Here is a 17,181-nt window from a genome sequence, read left to right on the forward strand (position 1 = left end):
TCTTCTCCCAGCATTTGCTTTTCCAACGACCATATGGACTTTGGTCTCTGGTATCTTCCTTTGCACCACCTTTGTCATCTTGCTGGGTCCCTCACTCCTGAGTCCACGGATCTTTGACAGATGTTCACTATATATACCCATATGACAGTTGTTCCTAACTTTTAAAAAATTACTTTTCTGGTGCAGCCACTATGGAAAACAGGATGGACGTTCCTCAAAAGATTAAAAATGGAGCTGCCTTTTGACCCAGCGATCCCACTTCTAGGAATATATCCTAAGAATCCTGAAACACTAATCAGAAAGAATATATGCACCCCTATGTTCATAGCAGCGCAGTTTACAATAGCTAAGATCTGGAAACAGCCCAAGTGCCCATCAGTAGATGAGTGGATTAAAAAGCTGTGGGACATTCACACCATGGAAAACTATGCAGCTGTAGAGAAGAAGGATCTCTTATCCTTTGGGACAGCATGGAGGGACCTGGAGAATATTATGCTAAGTGAAATAAGCCAGGCAGAGAAAGACAAATATCACATGATCTTGCTTATATGTGGAATCTAAAGGACTTAATAAACTGATGAACAGAAATGATTCAGTGACATGGAGGCATGGATCAGACTGGTGAATCTCAGAGGAAAAGAAGGGGTGAGTGGAGGGGGGAGAGATTAACCAAAGAATTTATATGCATCTATGCACAACCCAAGGACACAGACAATGGTGGGGAGAGGGACCGGACCAGGGAGGGAGGTGGGGGGATGGAGGGGTCCATGGGGAGAAAAAGGGACATCTGTAATATTTTGAACAATAATAAATAAATAAATAAATAAATAAATAAATAAATAAATAAATAACTTTGACAGAGCAACTTAGTAGGCGTGTGACAGTCACTGATGACCACTCAACTGACTGGCTGACCCTCAGAATGGATTCTGACAGGCCCTTAGGTGAAGAAGGTTGGGTGGGTGGAGGGAGAGGAAAGGAGAGAAGTACTGGTCTTAGGAAAGAGCAGGCTCTTGCTGGTGAGTAGGAAAGCTTAATACCTACAACCGAAAGACCGAAAAGCAGTTTGAGAGACTTGGATCAAGAATAGAAATGAACACGGAACAGTGGTGTTGACTGACATTTCCCCACCAGAAGGCTCCCCGCAGTGCGGGTCTTCATCTAGACACAGGTGCGGGTGTTAGGGAAACTGAAAGACAGCTCTGGGGTTGGGACTGGGTGGCGGGGGCCGCTGGTGCCCCCTCCTTTCTGAGAATATTGTTAAAGTACTTTTCTCCGTCTCCTTTGCAGTTAGTTGTGGCCTGTGACTGAGCTGTAGTCAGTGGAGTCCGAGTGAAGAGATGTGAGTCGCCTTCAGTCCCGGCCCATACAAACCTCCCAAGAGCAATTCTCAGGGGCTTCTACATGCAGGGGCAGAACGCGGAGGGCTCCGAGGACCTGGAGGAGGGTGCAGCCCGTGGGGGGAAGGGGGCTTGGTCTCTGCAGGACTGTGTGGAGCAATTTCCCAATTGACTGCACTGGGAATAAACTTTCCTTGGGTTAAGCCATGGATTTGGGGGTTGTTTGCTAAGCAGTCAGCTACTCTGGTTGTTAGAGGGCTTAACTCAGATCTCCCTGTTTCTGAAGTCCTCCCTAACCATTCCGCCCACAGTGACATTAGAATTGACAGCACAGACCGTATGACTCATTAAACCTGGTGTTTAATCATGTACGTCTTTGCTTTATGATTTAACCAAATATTACCCAAACTGTATTCCAGGGAACCCTACCATTCAAGATAATGTTGCTAGGGGCTTAAAGGGGGTTCCATGGGTAAATAAGTTTGAGAAACATTAGGTTACATGGGTTTCATTTTTGCAGGACTTTCCAAAGCCTGTAATGAGACCGTGAAACTTGTACATGCTGAAGACGGAGTTTCAGAAACTGTTCCTCCCTTTGATCATGTGATTTTTTCATAGACTGTAGCTCAGGACACATGCTTATGACCCTCTCACTTGCATTTCTAGCTTATGCCTCCTATGAGGTTATTATGGGTCATCAAGTAGTGAATTTATTCTGACCTGATCAAAGTCTAAATCGCCGTGCCTATGGCTCCACAGCATTGAGTGTGAGAGCCACTGGGCCTGGGCAACAGGCAGGTGGAAGGCGCTAGGGAGGCCAAGGTATATGAGTTGGGCCTTAGAAGCAAATAGAGGTCTTCCGGCAGGGAGAGAGCAGCTGGGGGGCAGAAGGAAAAGCATCCCCGGCAAAAGAAGCAACGTGGACGGGAGCAGAGGCTGAGCGTGGCTGGAGAAAGGAGAGTCGCTTTTAGAAATGGAAACTGAACAGACCCACTTGGATCCTGCTTGCCAGGCTTACGGTTGCAAACCTCCCCCTCGGCCACCCTTTTGGGGAGAGTAGTCAGCCCTCCTCCCTCAACCCTACAACGGGAGGCTCCTGGGGGCCGGGACCATGTCCTATTTAATCATTTCAACCCCCTTCCTTGCATGTGGTCTGGGACACAGTTCACAGACACTGAGGACACTGCCCCCTCTGCTGAGATTTCTCATCTGAAAACGAGAAAGTACAACTGTCCCATGGGTTAGGTCATTTAAGTTTTGAAAATGCAGGTAAAGCATTTAGCACAGGGCCTGGCATACAATCCAAGCTCAAGAAACGTTAGCTCTGAGTGTCATTCACTTAATCAACGCGGTAGAAGGAAGAAAGGGGACAGGGACGGAGGGAAGGCGATGGCCGGAGGGGAGCACAGCTGCCCTGTTTCCTTCCCCCACCGCAGAAGCCCTTCGCCTCTGTTTCGGGAACAGTCCTTCCCCGGCCTCATTTCTCAGAGCGGCTGTTCTGGAGGCCCTGGCGTGGGCTATTGGGTCAAACACCGGTGCCACTGCCAAGAGCAGGGTCAGGGAGAGGCGAGCTCCCCGAGTGCCATGGGACGGGGCGGAACAGAGGGTCCTGTCCGAGGAACACGCACCTCTGCTCGCACCCTGGAGGGCCTGCGCTGTCCTTGGCCCGTCAGCTCCCAGATATGACGAGAAGCCGCAGGAAGGAACAGAGAGAGCCTGGCTCCTCCTCAGGAGGACTATGTACCTGATAAAGTGCATTTTTATGATAAAATTCATGACACTGAGAGGCCAGGGAGCCAAAAATGTGGGCTGGGTCTGTAAGAAGGAATAAATTCCAGGGTTTTAAGATCGGCCCCATCTGCCTCCGAGGAGACACACCAGGACAGAGGTGGGGAGGTGGCCACGTCCCTGGACTGGCCTTTTCCCCCCCATCCCCAGATGACAGGGGGTGTGGCCAACGGGAGGGACGCGGGTCAGGGCAGGGGGACTGGAGGTTGGTAAGAGGAGAAAAGCCAAGATGGGCCGACCCCATGGACTGGGTCAAAGGCGACCAGACATCTTTGCAAAGAAACGGTATCTTTGGAGATGCTTTGCTCTCAGGGCCCATGGCCAAGAGGCCCCAGACAGAGACGTGTCAAAGGGGATCATTCACAGCTTACTCAACTGTAAGGGCCCACGTGATGTGAGGAGAAATCAGACTCGGGGGGAAATGCAGATGCTCCCTAACCCCCTGCAAATGGGAACAGCCTTAAAGTCACTTAAAGACTAATGGGGGCCATTGGCCTGGGAGGACAGTAAAGGCCAGTGAACGTGATGGCGGTGGCATCTCTTGCCTAAGGAGGCTGCCAGAACCGGCTCCGAGCCCAGGCTGGGCTGCTCCTCTCCAGGACCCTCCACCCCAGGGGAGAGGTTGGGTCAAATCTCCCCACCCTGGTCCTCTACCCAGAAACCGGTACAGGGCGCCCTCCCCGCCGTAGGACGCAAGACAGTCTGAGTTCTCCGTCTGGTACCAGAACTTTTGAAACCTGGTCCTCATACCGGTCACACCGACCAGCCCTTCTAAAATACTCTGGGCACCTTCAGGACCCTGCGCCTCGCACGCACTGTTCCCTCCACCATGACGCCTCCTGTCTCCTTATTTGACTAGCATCTTCCACTCCTTTCAAGATCCAGGTCAATGTCGCCACCCCCACGCTTCCCTGGACCTGGAAGAGTTGTTAGTAGAGTTGACTGTTTCCCAAGCACAGGTTTAATCCCCTGTGACTGTACAAAGTCAGAGAAATAAAGATGATTTACATATCTGAGTGTGTCTGTGTGTGTGTGCACACATGTGTATGTATTATACATAAATAATAGTTTCTGGATATTTGCGCCAGCAATGATAATGACCATGATGATGATGATGTGTGAGTAGGCACTCAATAAATGATTGCTGTTCAAACAAACAAATAAAGGCACATTACATTGCTCCAGAGTAGGATGGGGGAGGGGAGGAGCTGAAATAATTTTCTGGGCAGGGCCATGGACTCACGGGGTGGTCTGCATCCAGCTCCGCTCCATAGCTGAGGATCTGGTTGGCAAATCTGTCCAGATCTTGAATGGTCCTTGGGAACCAGGGCACTGCAACACAGAAAGGCAAAGTCCTGAGAGGCAGGTTGGCAGGACACGACCAAGGTCAGAAGCGTGCAGTCAGCCCCAATTAGTCCAGTCAATGGTGGTGAAAGTGGGGTTCCAGATAACTAACAGACTGCTATGACTCAAATGTTAACCCCCATTTTTCTTGAAAAACTAATTTTATTTCAGCTTCATTGAAGTATAATTGACAAAATGGTAAGATATTTAAAGTGTACATGGTTGTGATTTGATATACGTATACGTTGAAAGGGTGTCCCCCACGTGTAAATTAACACACTCATCACTTCACATGGATTTATCGTCTGGAGGAGAAAGAACATGTGCGTTCTACACTCTTAGCTAGTTCCAATTATATAAGACAGTTACCACCTCTACTCACCATGTCATGCATTCGATCCTCAAACCTCATTCGCCTTACAGCTGAAATCGGTGCCCTTTCACCGTCTCCCCATCCCCCACCCTCAGCCCCTGGCAACTACTTATCTACTCTCTGTTTCTATGAGCTTAATTTTTTTTTTTAGGTTTCATATATAAGTGATACCGTGCAGTATTTGTCTTTCTTTGGCTGGCTTATTTCACTTGGCACCTTGGAAATTAATTTTAAAACGCAGTCCCAAAAATGTTCTCTTTCCTGGAGATTTTCTCTGAATTATCTCAAAATTCATCTCCCTCCCATCCATCATGGTAGAGTGGACTAGATTTTGATGTTTTTCTTTAGCAGTACAATATTACCTGTAACCCCAGAATATAAATCAGATTAAACTGGAGCTGTTTGTTCTACTGTCAGCAAGGATGAGCCATGAGGGCCCATCTTCCTATCATGTGTCTCCCTCCCAAAGGCCTATAGGCATCCTAGCAGAATCCTTGGATGCCAAAGCCAATCTGAAAGCCAATGGTGCCCGGGCTTGGCTCAGCGGTTGAGCATCGACCTAGGAGCCAGGAGATCGAGGTTCGATTCCCAGTCAGAGCACATGCCTGGGTTGCGGGGTCGATCCCCAGTCGGGGGCGTGCAGGAGGCAGCTGATCAATGATGACTCTCTCATCATTGCTGTTTCTATCTCTCTCCCTCTCCCTTCCTCTCTCTGAAATCAATAAAGATATTTTTTTTTTAAAAAAAAAAAAAAAAGAAAGAAAATCAATGATGAAGCAGAATGAAAGGAGTCAGGTAGCAGGATTTGAGGGTGCCCAGCAGAACCCAAGGAATCTGTGGGCTTGCACATATTTGGAGCAGTGTAGTTGGGGGGAGATGGGGCCTGAGCTGCGTGGCCTGCACAGATGGGGTCCTGCAGAAAGAGGGACCCCAGGGGAGAGAGTAGGTGGTGGTGCCCAAATCCCTGTGGCCTAAAGGAAAGAAGACACCCTGGGGGTGGAATTGTCCCAGGAATGAACAGAGACCAGGACATTTGGACTGTAAGGTCCATAAGGGCAGGAACCATGAGGTCAGGAACCATGAGTACACTGTAGTTCCAGGTGCAGAGAAGGAGGAAAGGAGGGAGGGAGGGAAGGAAGGAAAAAAAAGGAGGGAGGGAGGGAGCCTGGCCATGTTAACACGTGAGGCATTAATAAGTGACCATGAGGCATGCGGTGTCAGCGCTGGTTTAATTGCCGTTTCTGAAGTATCTCCAACATTAGGAAGGTGTAATGACTCCTACTGTACAGACGAGAAACTGAGGGTCTGAAAGTCTAAATAACTAATTTAGGATCACACAGGAAGTAAGAATCTAGTAGCCCCAGAAAATGTCAGAGAGCATAAGGGGACATGGTGGGGGTGCATGAAGCGAGCCCAAGGCACCCCTCATTCCCCTGAAATGAGAGTTAGGGGGAAAGATGCTGAACCTGCAGTGGATCAGGTCTGGCTTCGCATCCAGTCTCCACCTAGCCCCTTACCCTGCCCCTGCCTCCGTCCTAACTGTAGAAGTGGGACCAGCAGCACCATAATAGGAAGAACAGCAAACCCTTTTTGAGGCCTTGCCGTGGGCCAGGCGAGGCTCAGCGTTTCGGGGGGATGCCTCTTTCCTAGGAGGATCGCTGTGAGGAGTAAATGAGAATGTAGGCCGGGCTGGCGGGTGACCGCTTCCCAGCGCGGGCCTCACGGGCAGGAAAGAACATGTGTGCCATCTAGTGGCCACGCTGGGGAAATGCCGCCCGTGATCTAGACAGCCCACCAAAACAAGATGCTTTCTCGACAGCATCAACAAAGGTTCATTTTAAAAAATAGAAAACAAAGGTTCATCCAGAGAAGGGGTGGGAAATATCCAGGCTGAGGGCCATATACAGCCCAAGAAATCATTTGGTCTGGCCCTGCCCAGGCAACCACAGGTGGGACTCGAAACTCAATAAATCTAGGGGCTTTTTTCATCGCTAATTTTTAAGTTGATAATTTTGTATGGCCCGTGCATGATGTTATAAATAATCCAAATAGCCCTTGGCAGAAAAAAGATTCCCCCAGCCCTGGTCTAGAGCCTTGTTTCCATAGGTCTGAAGTGCTAAGCTTTCTACTGCCTACGTGAGTAATAAAAACTAACCCTGGGTGCTATTTTAAATATTTTACCTATGAGGTGGGTGCATTTGGTCTCCCCACATTGCCAATGAGGAAGCGAAGGTACAGAGAGGTTGGGTGGAAAACCCCAACACACACCGCTAGAAAACAACAGCCAGGATTCTAACTCAGGCCTGGCTTCTCCATGTTCTCAAGTCTTGACCATGAATCCGTCCCACCGCTATGGGATGGGGCAGAGCACACTGGTGTGGACAGCTGGCTGCCTGACTGTCCTTGCAGCTTCCTGCCTGGGGGTGTCCATGCCCCTAACGCCGAGCCCGTGTCTCCAGGTGGGCTCCCTGTGATAATAACAGGAAAAGGCGTGTTGACAGTCATCCTGGCTCATGCTTATGCACCACTTGCTGTGTGCCAGGCATTGCCCTGAACACTTTCTTTTCTTTTTCTTTTTTTTAAATATATCTTTATTGATTTCAGAGAGAGGAAAGGAGAGGGAGAGAGAGAGAGAGAGAGAGATAGAAACATCAATGATGAGAGAGTCATTGATCGAGCCTACAACCTGGGCATGTGCCCTGACCAGGAATCGAACCCCAATTGCCTGGATCCCAGGTCCACGTTCAACCACTGAGCCACGCCCGGCCAGGCTGCCCTGAACACTTCCATATGCAACATCTCGATATAGGTGACGCTATTACCACCATTTTACAGGTGAACTGAGGAACAGAGAGTGTCAGTCTCTTCACAGACCTCCTTGGACCCAGCTGCTGGGCTCTGGAGTCTGGGGTGGCTCAGCCCCGCGCTCTGCTCACCTAGCGTGGAGCCTGGATTCCCACTCATCGCCCGAAGCTCCCCCAGCTCTCCTTTCTTCTTGAGTCCAGCACTTTGCCTTGTACAATGGGCCTCTGTTGTCAGCCCTGGAAATGGGGTCTACTCCCTACCCACTGTAGTCAGCTGGGCTCTGGATCTCCTTGGGAGATCTCCTCAGGATTCACTCCTGTTTCCCCATCACTTTGCTTCCAAAGCATCCCCTCCCCACTCATGCATCGTCTCCCTTTTGCCCGGGAAGCATCCATAATTCCCACAGTAACAGCTTCCCTCTGGGACAGGACAAGCCAGCCCTTTCTTGCTCTACCACATCTGACTCACGGGACCCTTAGACTTGCCAAAGGACACTCCACAAATATGTACTGAGCGGCTACTACTACCGGGCACTGGACATTGGGAGGTGAATACAATGGAGTCGTCACCCTGTGGTGCTTATGTTCAAGAGGGGGTCCCAAGAAATGGCAATAAAGAAATTTAAATATGTAACAATGCCAGGAAGTTCTTGAAGAGGAAAGCAGCCTAAGGGGACGGAGAGGAATGGGGATGCTACTTTATGTGACATCCTATGGCTCCAGCCCCAGGGCGAGGGTCTTGGAGATGTGACACTGCCTGCCATAGCTCAAGGGCATCTGGGGTAGCCGGGTCCACTTAGTCCAGAGTCGGTCCCCTGTTCATTTCAGGAGAGTCAGTCTAGTAACATTAAGGGCCTGGGCAGCAGGGTTGGCCAGCCTGGGCCGGAATGCCGTCTCTGCGCTTACGACCTGGGGCACCCACAATGAATTATTAAACCTTTGTGCCTCGGTCTTCCTAGCAGTAGAATGGGGCGAATAATAGTGTTAGAAAGTACTGCTTTACAGGAACAAAATGAGGGTAAATGAGTTCATCTATGTGATTTGCTGAGAACAGTACCAGCGCAGAGTAAATACAGTTGACCCTTAAACAGCATGGGTTTGAACTGCATGGGTCCACTTACACGTGGAGTTTTTCAATAAATACTATAAATGTATTTTTTCTTCCTTATGATTTTCTTAATAACAGTTTCTTTTCTCTCGCTTACTTTATTCTAAGAATACAGTATATAATACATATAACATACAGAATATGTGTTCATTAATTGCTTATGTTATTGGTGAGGCTTCTGGTCAACAGTAGGCTATTAGTGGTTAAGTTTTGGGGGAGTTAAGTTATGCATGAATTTTCGACTATGCAGGGGTGGGTGCCCCTCACCCTCACGTTGTTCAAGGGTCAACAGTACTATTATTGTTCAGCTGCAAGCTCTGGGGAATTTTTTTTTACTCCGTCCTTAGCTTGACATAGCACAGAGAACAGGATAGAAAGTTTTCCAGCAGGGCAAGGAGGGCTGCCACTTTTTTTTTTTTTTGTATAATTGAGCAAGTATTTTATCTCTCAGAGCCTCAGTTTCTTTATTCACAAAATGGACAAAAACTATCTGTATTATTGCATTACTGCATCAATTCAATTAGCAAATGTGTCACATCTCAGCGCAGTGACTGACCAACAGTAAGTGCTCAGGGTTAACCATTACTGTGATCAAAGTTTTAATGATGATGATATAAAAAAAGAAAAAAGAGTGGGAGGGGAATAATGGGGGAGGTGGAGAATTGAGACTACAGTCAGAAAGCTGGTGGTCAGTCCAGCTCTGATATCAACAGACTTTCTAATCTTGGGCCTCAGTTTCCCTCTCCATAAAATGGGGGGTGTGGGACTCTCTTGCTTGGGGTTTCATGTTCCGAGACCTGGGGAATGCCTGTGAGGGCTGAGGCTGGCCAAGACACCCGAAAATACGCTTCCTGTTCGATCAGGGAACAGAAAGTCTCTGGAAGTACAGCCACTACATTTGTTTAGCTTCCAAGATGCACTGCCCCTACCATTTCCCTTTCTCCCCGCACCAAAGAAACAAGGCTCTCCGCAGGGAGAAGCCTCTGGGCCCCCACCTTGATTCAAAACTGTGCTGCTGGTATTTCTCAACTGACCGCCAGAGGGCAGCAGACCCAGCGTGTTTTCTCTCCTCCAAACGGGGAAACACTAGTTGGGCCGTCAGACCTCTTGGGGGGGGGGGGGGGGGGGGGGGGATGGTGAATTTGGGAAGTTTGCAAAGACTCAAAGGATTCAAGTTCTGGCAAAGCTGAGTACAGCCCACGTATCATCTGGGTAGAAGGAGGCCCCAGCCAGGCCTCACGCTGGAGAGTTCAGCAGGTGTCCCCTTGGGGAGCAGAGACGGGGTTTAAGGGAGGGAGATCCAAGCGAGGCAAGTTCTGGGCGGTGGGAATATGCTCTCGGGGTCTCGGTGCCTCCGTTTGTGGGGAAGAGGCCAGCCTGGGCAGGGCTGGGAAGCAAGCAGTTTCCCTTCGGAGGACACCAAGCGCTCCAGGGAGAGGGGCTGCAGAGAGCCCCGCGCAAAGTGAGGCCTGAGCTTTTGCATTTGGGCCTGCGCTTCACACTGCTCCACGGGGGTGCGCACCCCGGAACGAAAGCCAGCAGATCTGCGTTCAAGTTTCCTCTCTCCCGCCCCAAACCATGTGACTATGAGCATGTCACTTGATGCCTGCGCCTCTGGCTTCTCATCTAGGAAATGGGTGAGGCAGCCAATCCCTCGCTGGCCTCCAGGGTTGGGGTGAGAAGCAGCGGACCCACAGTAGGTCAATCTGTGCCAAGTCACGCAGGCCACTGGTGGCAGGGCTGGAATCCATACCTGTGTCTCCATCCTCTATAACTAGGCTCTTCCAAGTTTCCCAGCCTATAGCTATAGCTACATTTTTTGGGGAGCTTTCAGTGCACAAGGTCTGTGCTAAGCACTTTCCTTCCATTGTCTGCTTAAATCCTGGGCACCATCCTAGGCTTATCTTTTCTGCTTCACTGATGAGCAGGCTGAGGCTCCGAGAGATGCGAGGTCTTGCTTGAGCGCACTGGGCTCCCCGGGCTGGAATCAGAACTCTGCAGCTTGTGGACTTAACTGCTGTGCTGGGCAGTTCAGAATAGGTAGAGGTGGGGGGGCTTGGTTTTAGGTTCCTGTCCTCCCACCAGGAGAGGGAAAGGAGGTGAAGAACCTAAACAAGAATCTGAAGGCCCTTAAAGATAATCCCTAGGACATCCTGGGGTCCTCCCACCTTTCATCCCAAGCTCCCTGGATTTAGGGGCAGTGACTTTTTAATACCTAAGTTCTCAGGGCCTCCCACACACCTTCACATTTTCTCTTCTTCAGTGAAGGTCACAGCCTCTCCCCCCGCCCCCCCCCCACCCGGTCTCACTCACAATGCTGGGACTAGAGACTGACCCCAGTGACCCAGGCTCTGTTTTGAAAAGTTAAATCAGATTAGTTCATTAATGACCTTTGCAAATACCCCGGTGGTGGGCTGGCCTCTGCGAGCCCCTCCATGGCCTCGCGGGCCACTGGGCTTGGTGGTTAATGAATGACTTGGGCAGCCTGGTGCAACAGAGGCCCTCTGTGAAGCCAGGGACACTGGGGTGGGGGGGCAGATCATTAATGAATATTGATATGGATCCAAGGAAGCAGCCCGCGGGAGAGCTGGCCCTGGACACCCACGTCGTGGTCTCATTAAGTTGGGGTCAACTGCTCAGCTCAGACACCAAGGGGCGGCTGGCTTGGGAGTGCGCCTAAGCCAAAGGGCCCCACAGGCCCGGCTGGAGCCTGCTTCCCAGCCACCGGGTCAGAGCAGGCCACTTAAATTTATAGCAGTTCAAGGTGCAGGCTGAGTCCCATCTAACCCCCTCCCTCCACCAGACTTTCACCAGCCCCAGGGGTTAGCCGACAAGGCACCGGGCTTGCCCCAGACTTCTGCCTCCAGCCTGTCTCATGGAGGGCCATTTCTCAGGCCCAAAATAGAAGGATGCTTTCACCCGGGCCTCCCTGGCTCCTGGGCGTCTCTCCTCCGAGGCAATGGCCTCCTGCCCCCAGGAAAAGCAGTTGCTGTGCTACTCGAAACATACCCCCCCTGAGAGAGAAGGGGGGCTTGCCACCATCCTGCAGGATGAAGACTTTCGATGGCTGTGTTTTTCTCTTTTAAGGGGCGTCTACTTTCTTTCTAGAGAAGAGACAATCTTTAGGAAAGTCTTGGCAACAATGAGTGAGGCAAATGCTGGCAGACAGTGCCAAGCTCTTTCCCTCCCCCTCCCAGACAGGGCGGTGGTGGGTCTGCTGGGTGCGGGGCCTGCTGGGTGCGGGGCCTGCTTCTCACTGATGTGACAAGAAGAGCATTTGGTCTCTCTCTGTCCACATGTTAAAATGAGACTGAGAACCAGATGTATAAAAGGGTCTTAGCCATGGAGCAAAGAGTAAAATGTGCTGAAATGAATCAGTGCACAGAATGAGGACATGGCTATGAATGACCTAATGGATACATTTTTAAAATGACCTGCAAGGTCATTTATTCCAATCACCAATCTAAACTGGAACTGTCCTCCCAATATCCTTTTGGAAGATGTCACTGTCTATAAATGTATTTTTCGGCAGGTTGCCCACTCTATCCCCAAATACCGAATTCTGTTTTCTGAGCACTCGCATTGTCCCGAGATCTGATTTCCTGCCACTTACGACAGGAAGTATGGCCAAGCTACATTGGGTCAAAAGGAAGACACGGGAAGCCTCTGTAGAATGTCTGTCTCCCTCCAGGAGCCCTGCCCTGGCCGCACTGGCTTCAGAGGGCTCAGGCCAAGCCTACAGATTTGGACAAGGACTTTATCACTGTCACTTTGGAGATCAAGGACAAAGCTTAAGAAAATGAGACCAGGGAGAGGCAAGTTCTGGGTCCTGGGGGAGATGGGATTTGTTGAAACAAAAGTCCCATTCCCAGCCGCCGGGACTTACAGCATCAACACATCCAGCAAGCCCCAGGTAACCTGCAAACGGCCATCACCCTGCGAGCTCCTACAAACGCACAAATGCACAGTCTCTTGCACACCCGGGACCACAGCACCTACAGCCCTGAGAGGCACCCATGGGCCACGTGAAATGCACGGGAGGTTTGGAACCGAGAAGGGGGACCAAGGGAAGAAGGGAGCCCAGAACAGAGAAGCAGATGAAGGCAGAGAAGAAAGGCAGGCACAGGGGTGGGAGTGGGGACCCCCTCCAGCCTTAGGCAGCTTCTCTCTAAAGATTCTCGTCATCTCTTTGGGAATCAAGATACCTTTGAAAAAAATCTTCTCTTTTAAAAAATATGCATGCGCACACATGTGTACCAGTTGGCCCCAAATCCAGGGTCTTTTCAGATTCCTCCAAGGAACCCTAGCCTTCCTCTCCCGACGACTGACCTGAAGCTTCAGCCTCATCAGGCCCTGCTCCAGAGCGCTGCAGGGAGAGGTGCGTGCAGGGAGGGAGTGAGCATGCTAATGCTGCTTATGTCTTCACACAATGACTTTTCCCTTTAAATCACTGCTTCATGAATTGATCCAAATAAAAAAGACAAAATCCTAATTGCCCCCAGGCCAGAGAGATAAAATAAATAAATAGCCCTTCCCCCCCCCCCACACGCACAGAGCAATCTGGACTCTGTTTGCTTCCACACCAGGACCCTTATAATCACCACAACTTGAACAAAATCCATTAAATGTCCATTTGCTTTAGGAAAATAACTCCCAACATTCAACTTTCCCCAAAGGCGATGATCCTCTACTTCCGTCTAGCCAAGACATTTGGTCAGTCTGCTTCTCCTGGCTGCAATCTGTCTCCACGGAGGAATTTTCCACCCCCCTCCAACTGCAATGTCATGCAGAAGACTCAAAGGGAAAGGTAAGAGGATTAGGAGATGGATCGATGGGAGATATTAATGCTCTTTTATGTTGGGTTGAAGAAGGATTTGAGGTCATCAGGAGAGAGAGTAGCAGGAGAATAGATCTCAAGTTATTCAAAAGACTCTCTGGATTAAAATCCTATTAAACTCACATCAGCTTTTCCAGGAGGCATTTTAGAAGGTTGGGGTTTCTTTAACTTGTCGCCATAATTAACCTTCCCTTAAGCTCTTTTGGGTGGGGAACTTTTGGCAATTAAGAAACTGAAAAGTTTCATTTTCTATCACCCGCGTGGCCTTTCAAATGGTTTCAACACTGGACTGAAAAGTGCTTTAGCCTAATTGACTTGAGGGGTTCAGATCTCCCACTTCAACCTGCTGTCAGACTCGCCCCTGAGGTCTGAGCCCCTAACCGGACACGACATTCTGTTGCATGGAAAGAATCGAAGGCTCGGACCCACCATGATGCTTTTCTTCCTCTTAATCACCCTCCCACTGAGTTCCGCAGAGAGAGCAACTCTGCAAAGTGGTGGGTGTTTCCCCTAAAAAAATATATTTCTGTGCCCAGACTTCACTAGGCAAAAACTACCCCAGACACCTGACGGGCCCATCTGTCTCTGCAGGCGCAAGGTTGTGCTGTTTCAGGGTCACCTGCATCCTTAGCAGCTGATCTGTTATGAGGACATGAAAGTCAGGAAACCGAGTCACAGAGGGGCAGCAATTATGGGATCGGGCTACCAAGCGTCCTAAGAAATAAAGGTCACAAATGCTGTACTGTTTTAAAGGGTTCGTCTTAGCAGTTATTTTTCTACCAGGTAGAACTCCAACCCAACTTCAAATCTCAACGCCCCACTAGGGAATCAAACCTGTGCCACAGTCAGCCTCTGACCAGCCCAACACGGACGATGTGATGCCTGTGTGTGGAAACATTGGCTTTTCACTTTCACACTTGCTGGGTCCTCAAGGGAAACAGTGGAGAAGCCCAATGCCATCAGCCTTGTCTCCATCACAGCCCCCGTCCCTCTACTGTATCCCCCTGGGTGTCTCGTCACCCAGGTCGGCCTGCAGGCTCCTTAAGGATGGGCAGTGCCTCTCTCACCCCAGCTCCTAGCACAGTGCCTGGCACAGAGCATCACTTGGCACATGGGTACCCACAACTGCACAGGATCCACTCTGCCCGAAGGCAAGTCACGGCCTCTGTTGTTCACAATGAAAAATTAAGAAATCTGTTGGCTGCATGACCTCTGAGGTCACTTGCTAGTTCTCAGAATCTCTGAAAAAGGAGTTGTGTGTGGGCTGGCTTTTCGTGACTCCTGGGCTCGGGCCATTATTTATAGCAACCGTGATCATGGTAAAAAGAGAGAAACATCTATTATGCCCTTCAACACATTCTGCACTGCTCTCATTGCCCCACCGGTGTTATTTCATTAGTCCTACAAAACACAGGTTCTTGTTACTCCCATGCGCTATAGTGGGAGGCTGAAAAGGCCAGCGATTTGCCCAAAGTTACAGTCAGCATGGTGAGCCCTGCTTTCAAAGTCTGGGCTCCTAGCTATTCTTCCAAGGCCCATAAGAACCTCCTTTCTGAGCCTCCAGTTCAGGCTGCCAGCCCTTCATCTGATCTACATACATCTTCCTTGGCTCCCCAAGGGGCCTTGTGCCTGCCTGTCAATTGCTTTGATTTCCGACCCCAGGGCCCCAGCTGGCCAGGCCTCCACCTGCTCCAAGCAGAGGCAGGGCTTGGCCCTGGGTCCAGCAGGGCCTTTGTACTGAGAGCCTACAGCTCCTGTTGAGAGCAGGTGGCCGGAAAAGCAAAAGAAGATGATCATCAGGGAAGCAGCTTGGAAGGTGGAAGGGGGAGGGAGGCAGACAGGGTTGATCAGAGGAGAAATTCTAAGTGCCTACCCCCAGAGACCTGAGCCCATGAGCTGGCTGTTGACCCTGGGAAAGGGAAGAGCCCTGGATGGCCTTCCTTGTCTGCATGGTAGCCACAGGAGGAGAAGGGCAAAGAAAGAAGAGAGATCTCCTAGCAAGGCCTTGGAGGTATCTTTCAGAAACTGTGTCAGCGGCCTGTGCTAAGAGGTGGATCTTGTCTCATTTTAAAGCATCTTTGCCTGTGAAAATGCTATTTTCAGCCGCAGAGCCTGAAATCCTCTTGACTTAAAGTCTTCAGTGTTTTTACAAAAAAACTTCTGATTTTACAATAGAAAAATTTTTAATTATTTAGGAAAAAATAGTTCATCTCATCAATTGTACTCTTAAGTATTTATCCAAATGAGCTGAAAACTCAGGTCCACACGAAAATCTACGCATGAAAGTTTATAACACCTTTATTCATAATCACCATGATTTGGAAGCAGTCAAAATGTCCTTTGGTAGATGAATGGATAAACTAAATGTGGTATATCCATACAATGGGACTTTATTCAACACTAAAAGGAAATAAGCCATTGAGTCACAAAAAGACATGAAGAAATTAAATGTATGCTGTTAAGTGAAAGAAACTAGTCTAAAAAGGCTACATGCTCTGACGCTAACTATATGATATTCTGGAAAAGTCAAAACTATGGAGACAGTAAAAAGATCAGTCGTTTTCAGAGGGACCAAGTAAGGAATGAAAGATGAATCAGTGGAGCACAGGGCATTTGGAGGGCAGTTAACCCCTCTGCATGAGACTTTAATGATAGATACATAACATTATCCACCACTATCAATTACTGTGTCAGCATTTGTCAAAACCCAAAGACCTGGACAATACAAAGCATGATCTCTAATGTAAACTATGGACATCAGTGAATAATATTGTATCACGACGGCTCATCAATTATTAAAAACGTAGCACACTAATGCAAGATGTTAAGAAGACAACAGGGAATTTCCAAGATGGTGGTGGACTGAATGGAAGCTACACTGACACTCTCCCAGGACCAAACTGGAATTACAACTAAAATATAGAAAAACCATCCTGAATAATCAACTGCAACTGAAGACGAGCTGGACAGCACCCTCATAACCAAGGACCTAAAGTGGAGATCACATTGAGACTATTGTATAGTGATACAATAGGAAGTGTGGAGGTGCAACAGGGCTCCCACAGGCAGCAGCTGAAGTTCCAGAGGGAGATCTCAGCTGTGGGAGGTTCCCACTGAGAACTCTGGGGTCTAAACCCCTAGCTGAGTTCCCCATCCCAGAGCACCAGAACTGAGAAAGGTGCCCATATGACATCTGGCTGTGAAAAGCAACGGGGTTTCTGTCTGCCAGGGAGAGATGTCTGGAAATGCAGGCACCCTCTTAAAGAGCCAACACACAAAGTTTCATGTGCAGCCACTCACCTTGAGCCCCGGCAGTTGGAGGGCAGAGTGGACTAGAGCTGTGTGAGGAGAATCTAGGGGTGATGGCAGGAGGAGTGGGGCTCAGAGGGTGGCCATCTGGATTCCTGTGCTGAGTCATTCCCCCATACAGCAGAGGACCTCTTTCTCAGACAGACATTTACCTTCCAAGCAGCTTTTGCCTGGGGTTGGGGGGAAGCAATTGCCCCAATTGCCTGCTGGAAAACCTCTTGCCCCACCTTGTGGAGTTTCTACAGCCTGAGGTTCATTAAGAGACTGATAAAAATCAG

The 17,181-nt window shown here is 49.5% G+C and overlaps 1 protein-coding gene across 1 annotated transcript in view; it reads right to left on the minus strand.

Moving 5' to 3' along the window:
- PAH (phenylalanine hydroxylase) overlaps positions 1–17,181 on the minus strand; it is a 54,787-nt gene that overhangs the window by 17,947 nt on the left and 19,659 nt on the right. Inside the window, exon 4 of the mRNA XM_081130340.1 lies at positions 4,372–4,460. Within this exon, the coding sequence (XP_080986466.1) occupies positions 4,372–4,460 (89 nt within the window). The remainder of the gene's footprint in view (positions 1–4,371; positions 4,461–17,181) is intronic.

Source organism: Miniopterus schreibersii, assembly GCF_964146895.1.
Source record: "Miniopterus schreibersii genome assembly, chromosome: 2".
NCBI classification, from domain to species: Eukaryota; Metazoa; Chordata; class Mammalia; order Chiroptera; family Miniopteridae; genus Miniopterus; species Miniopterus schreibersii.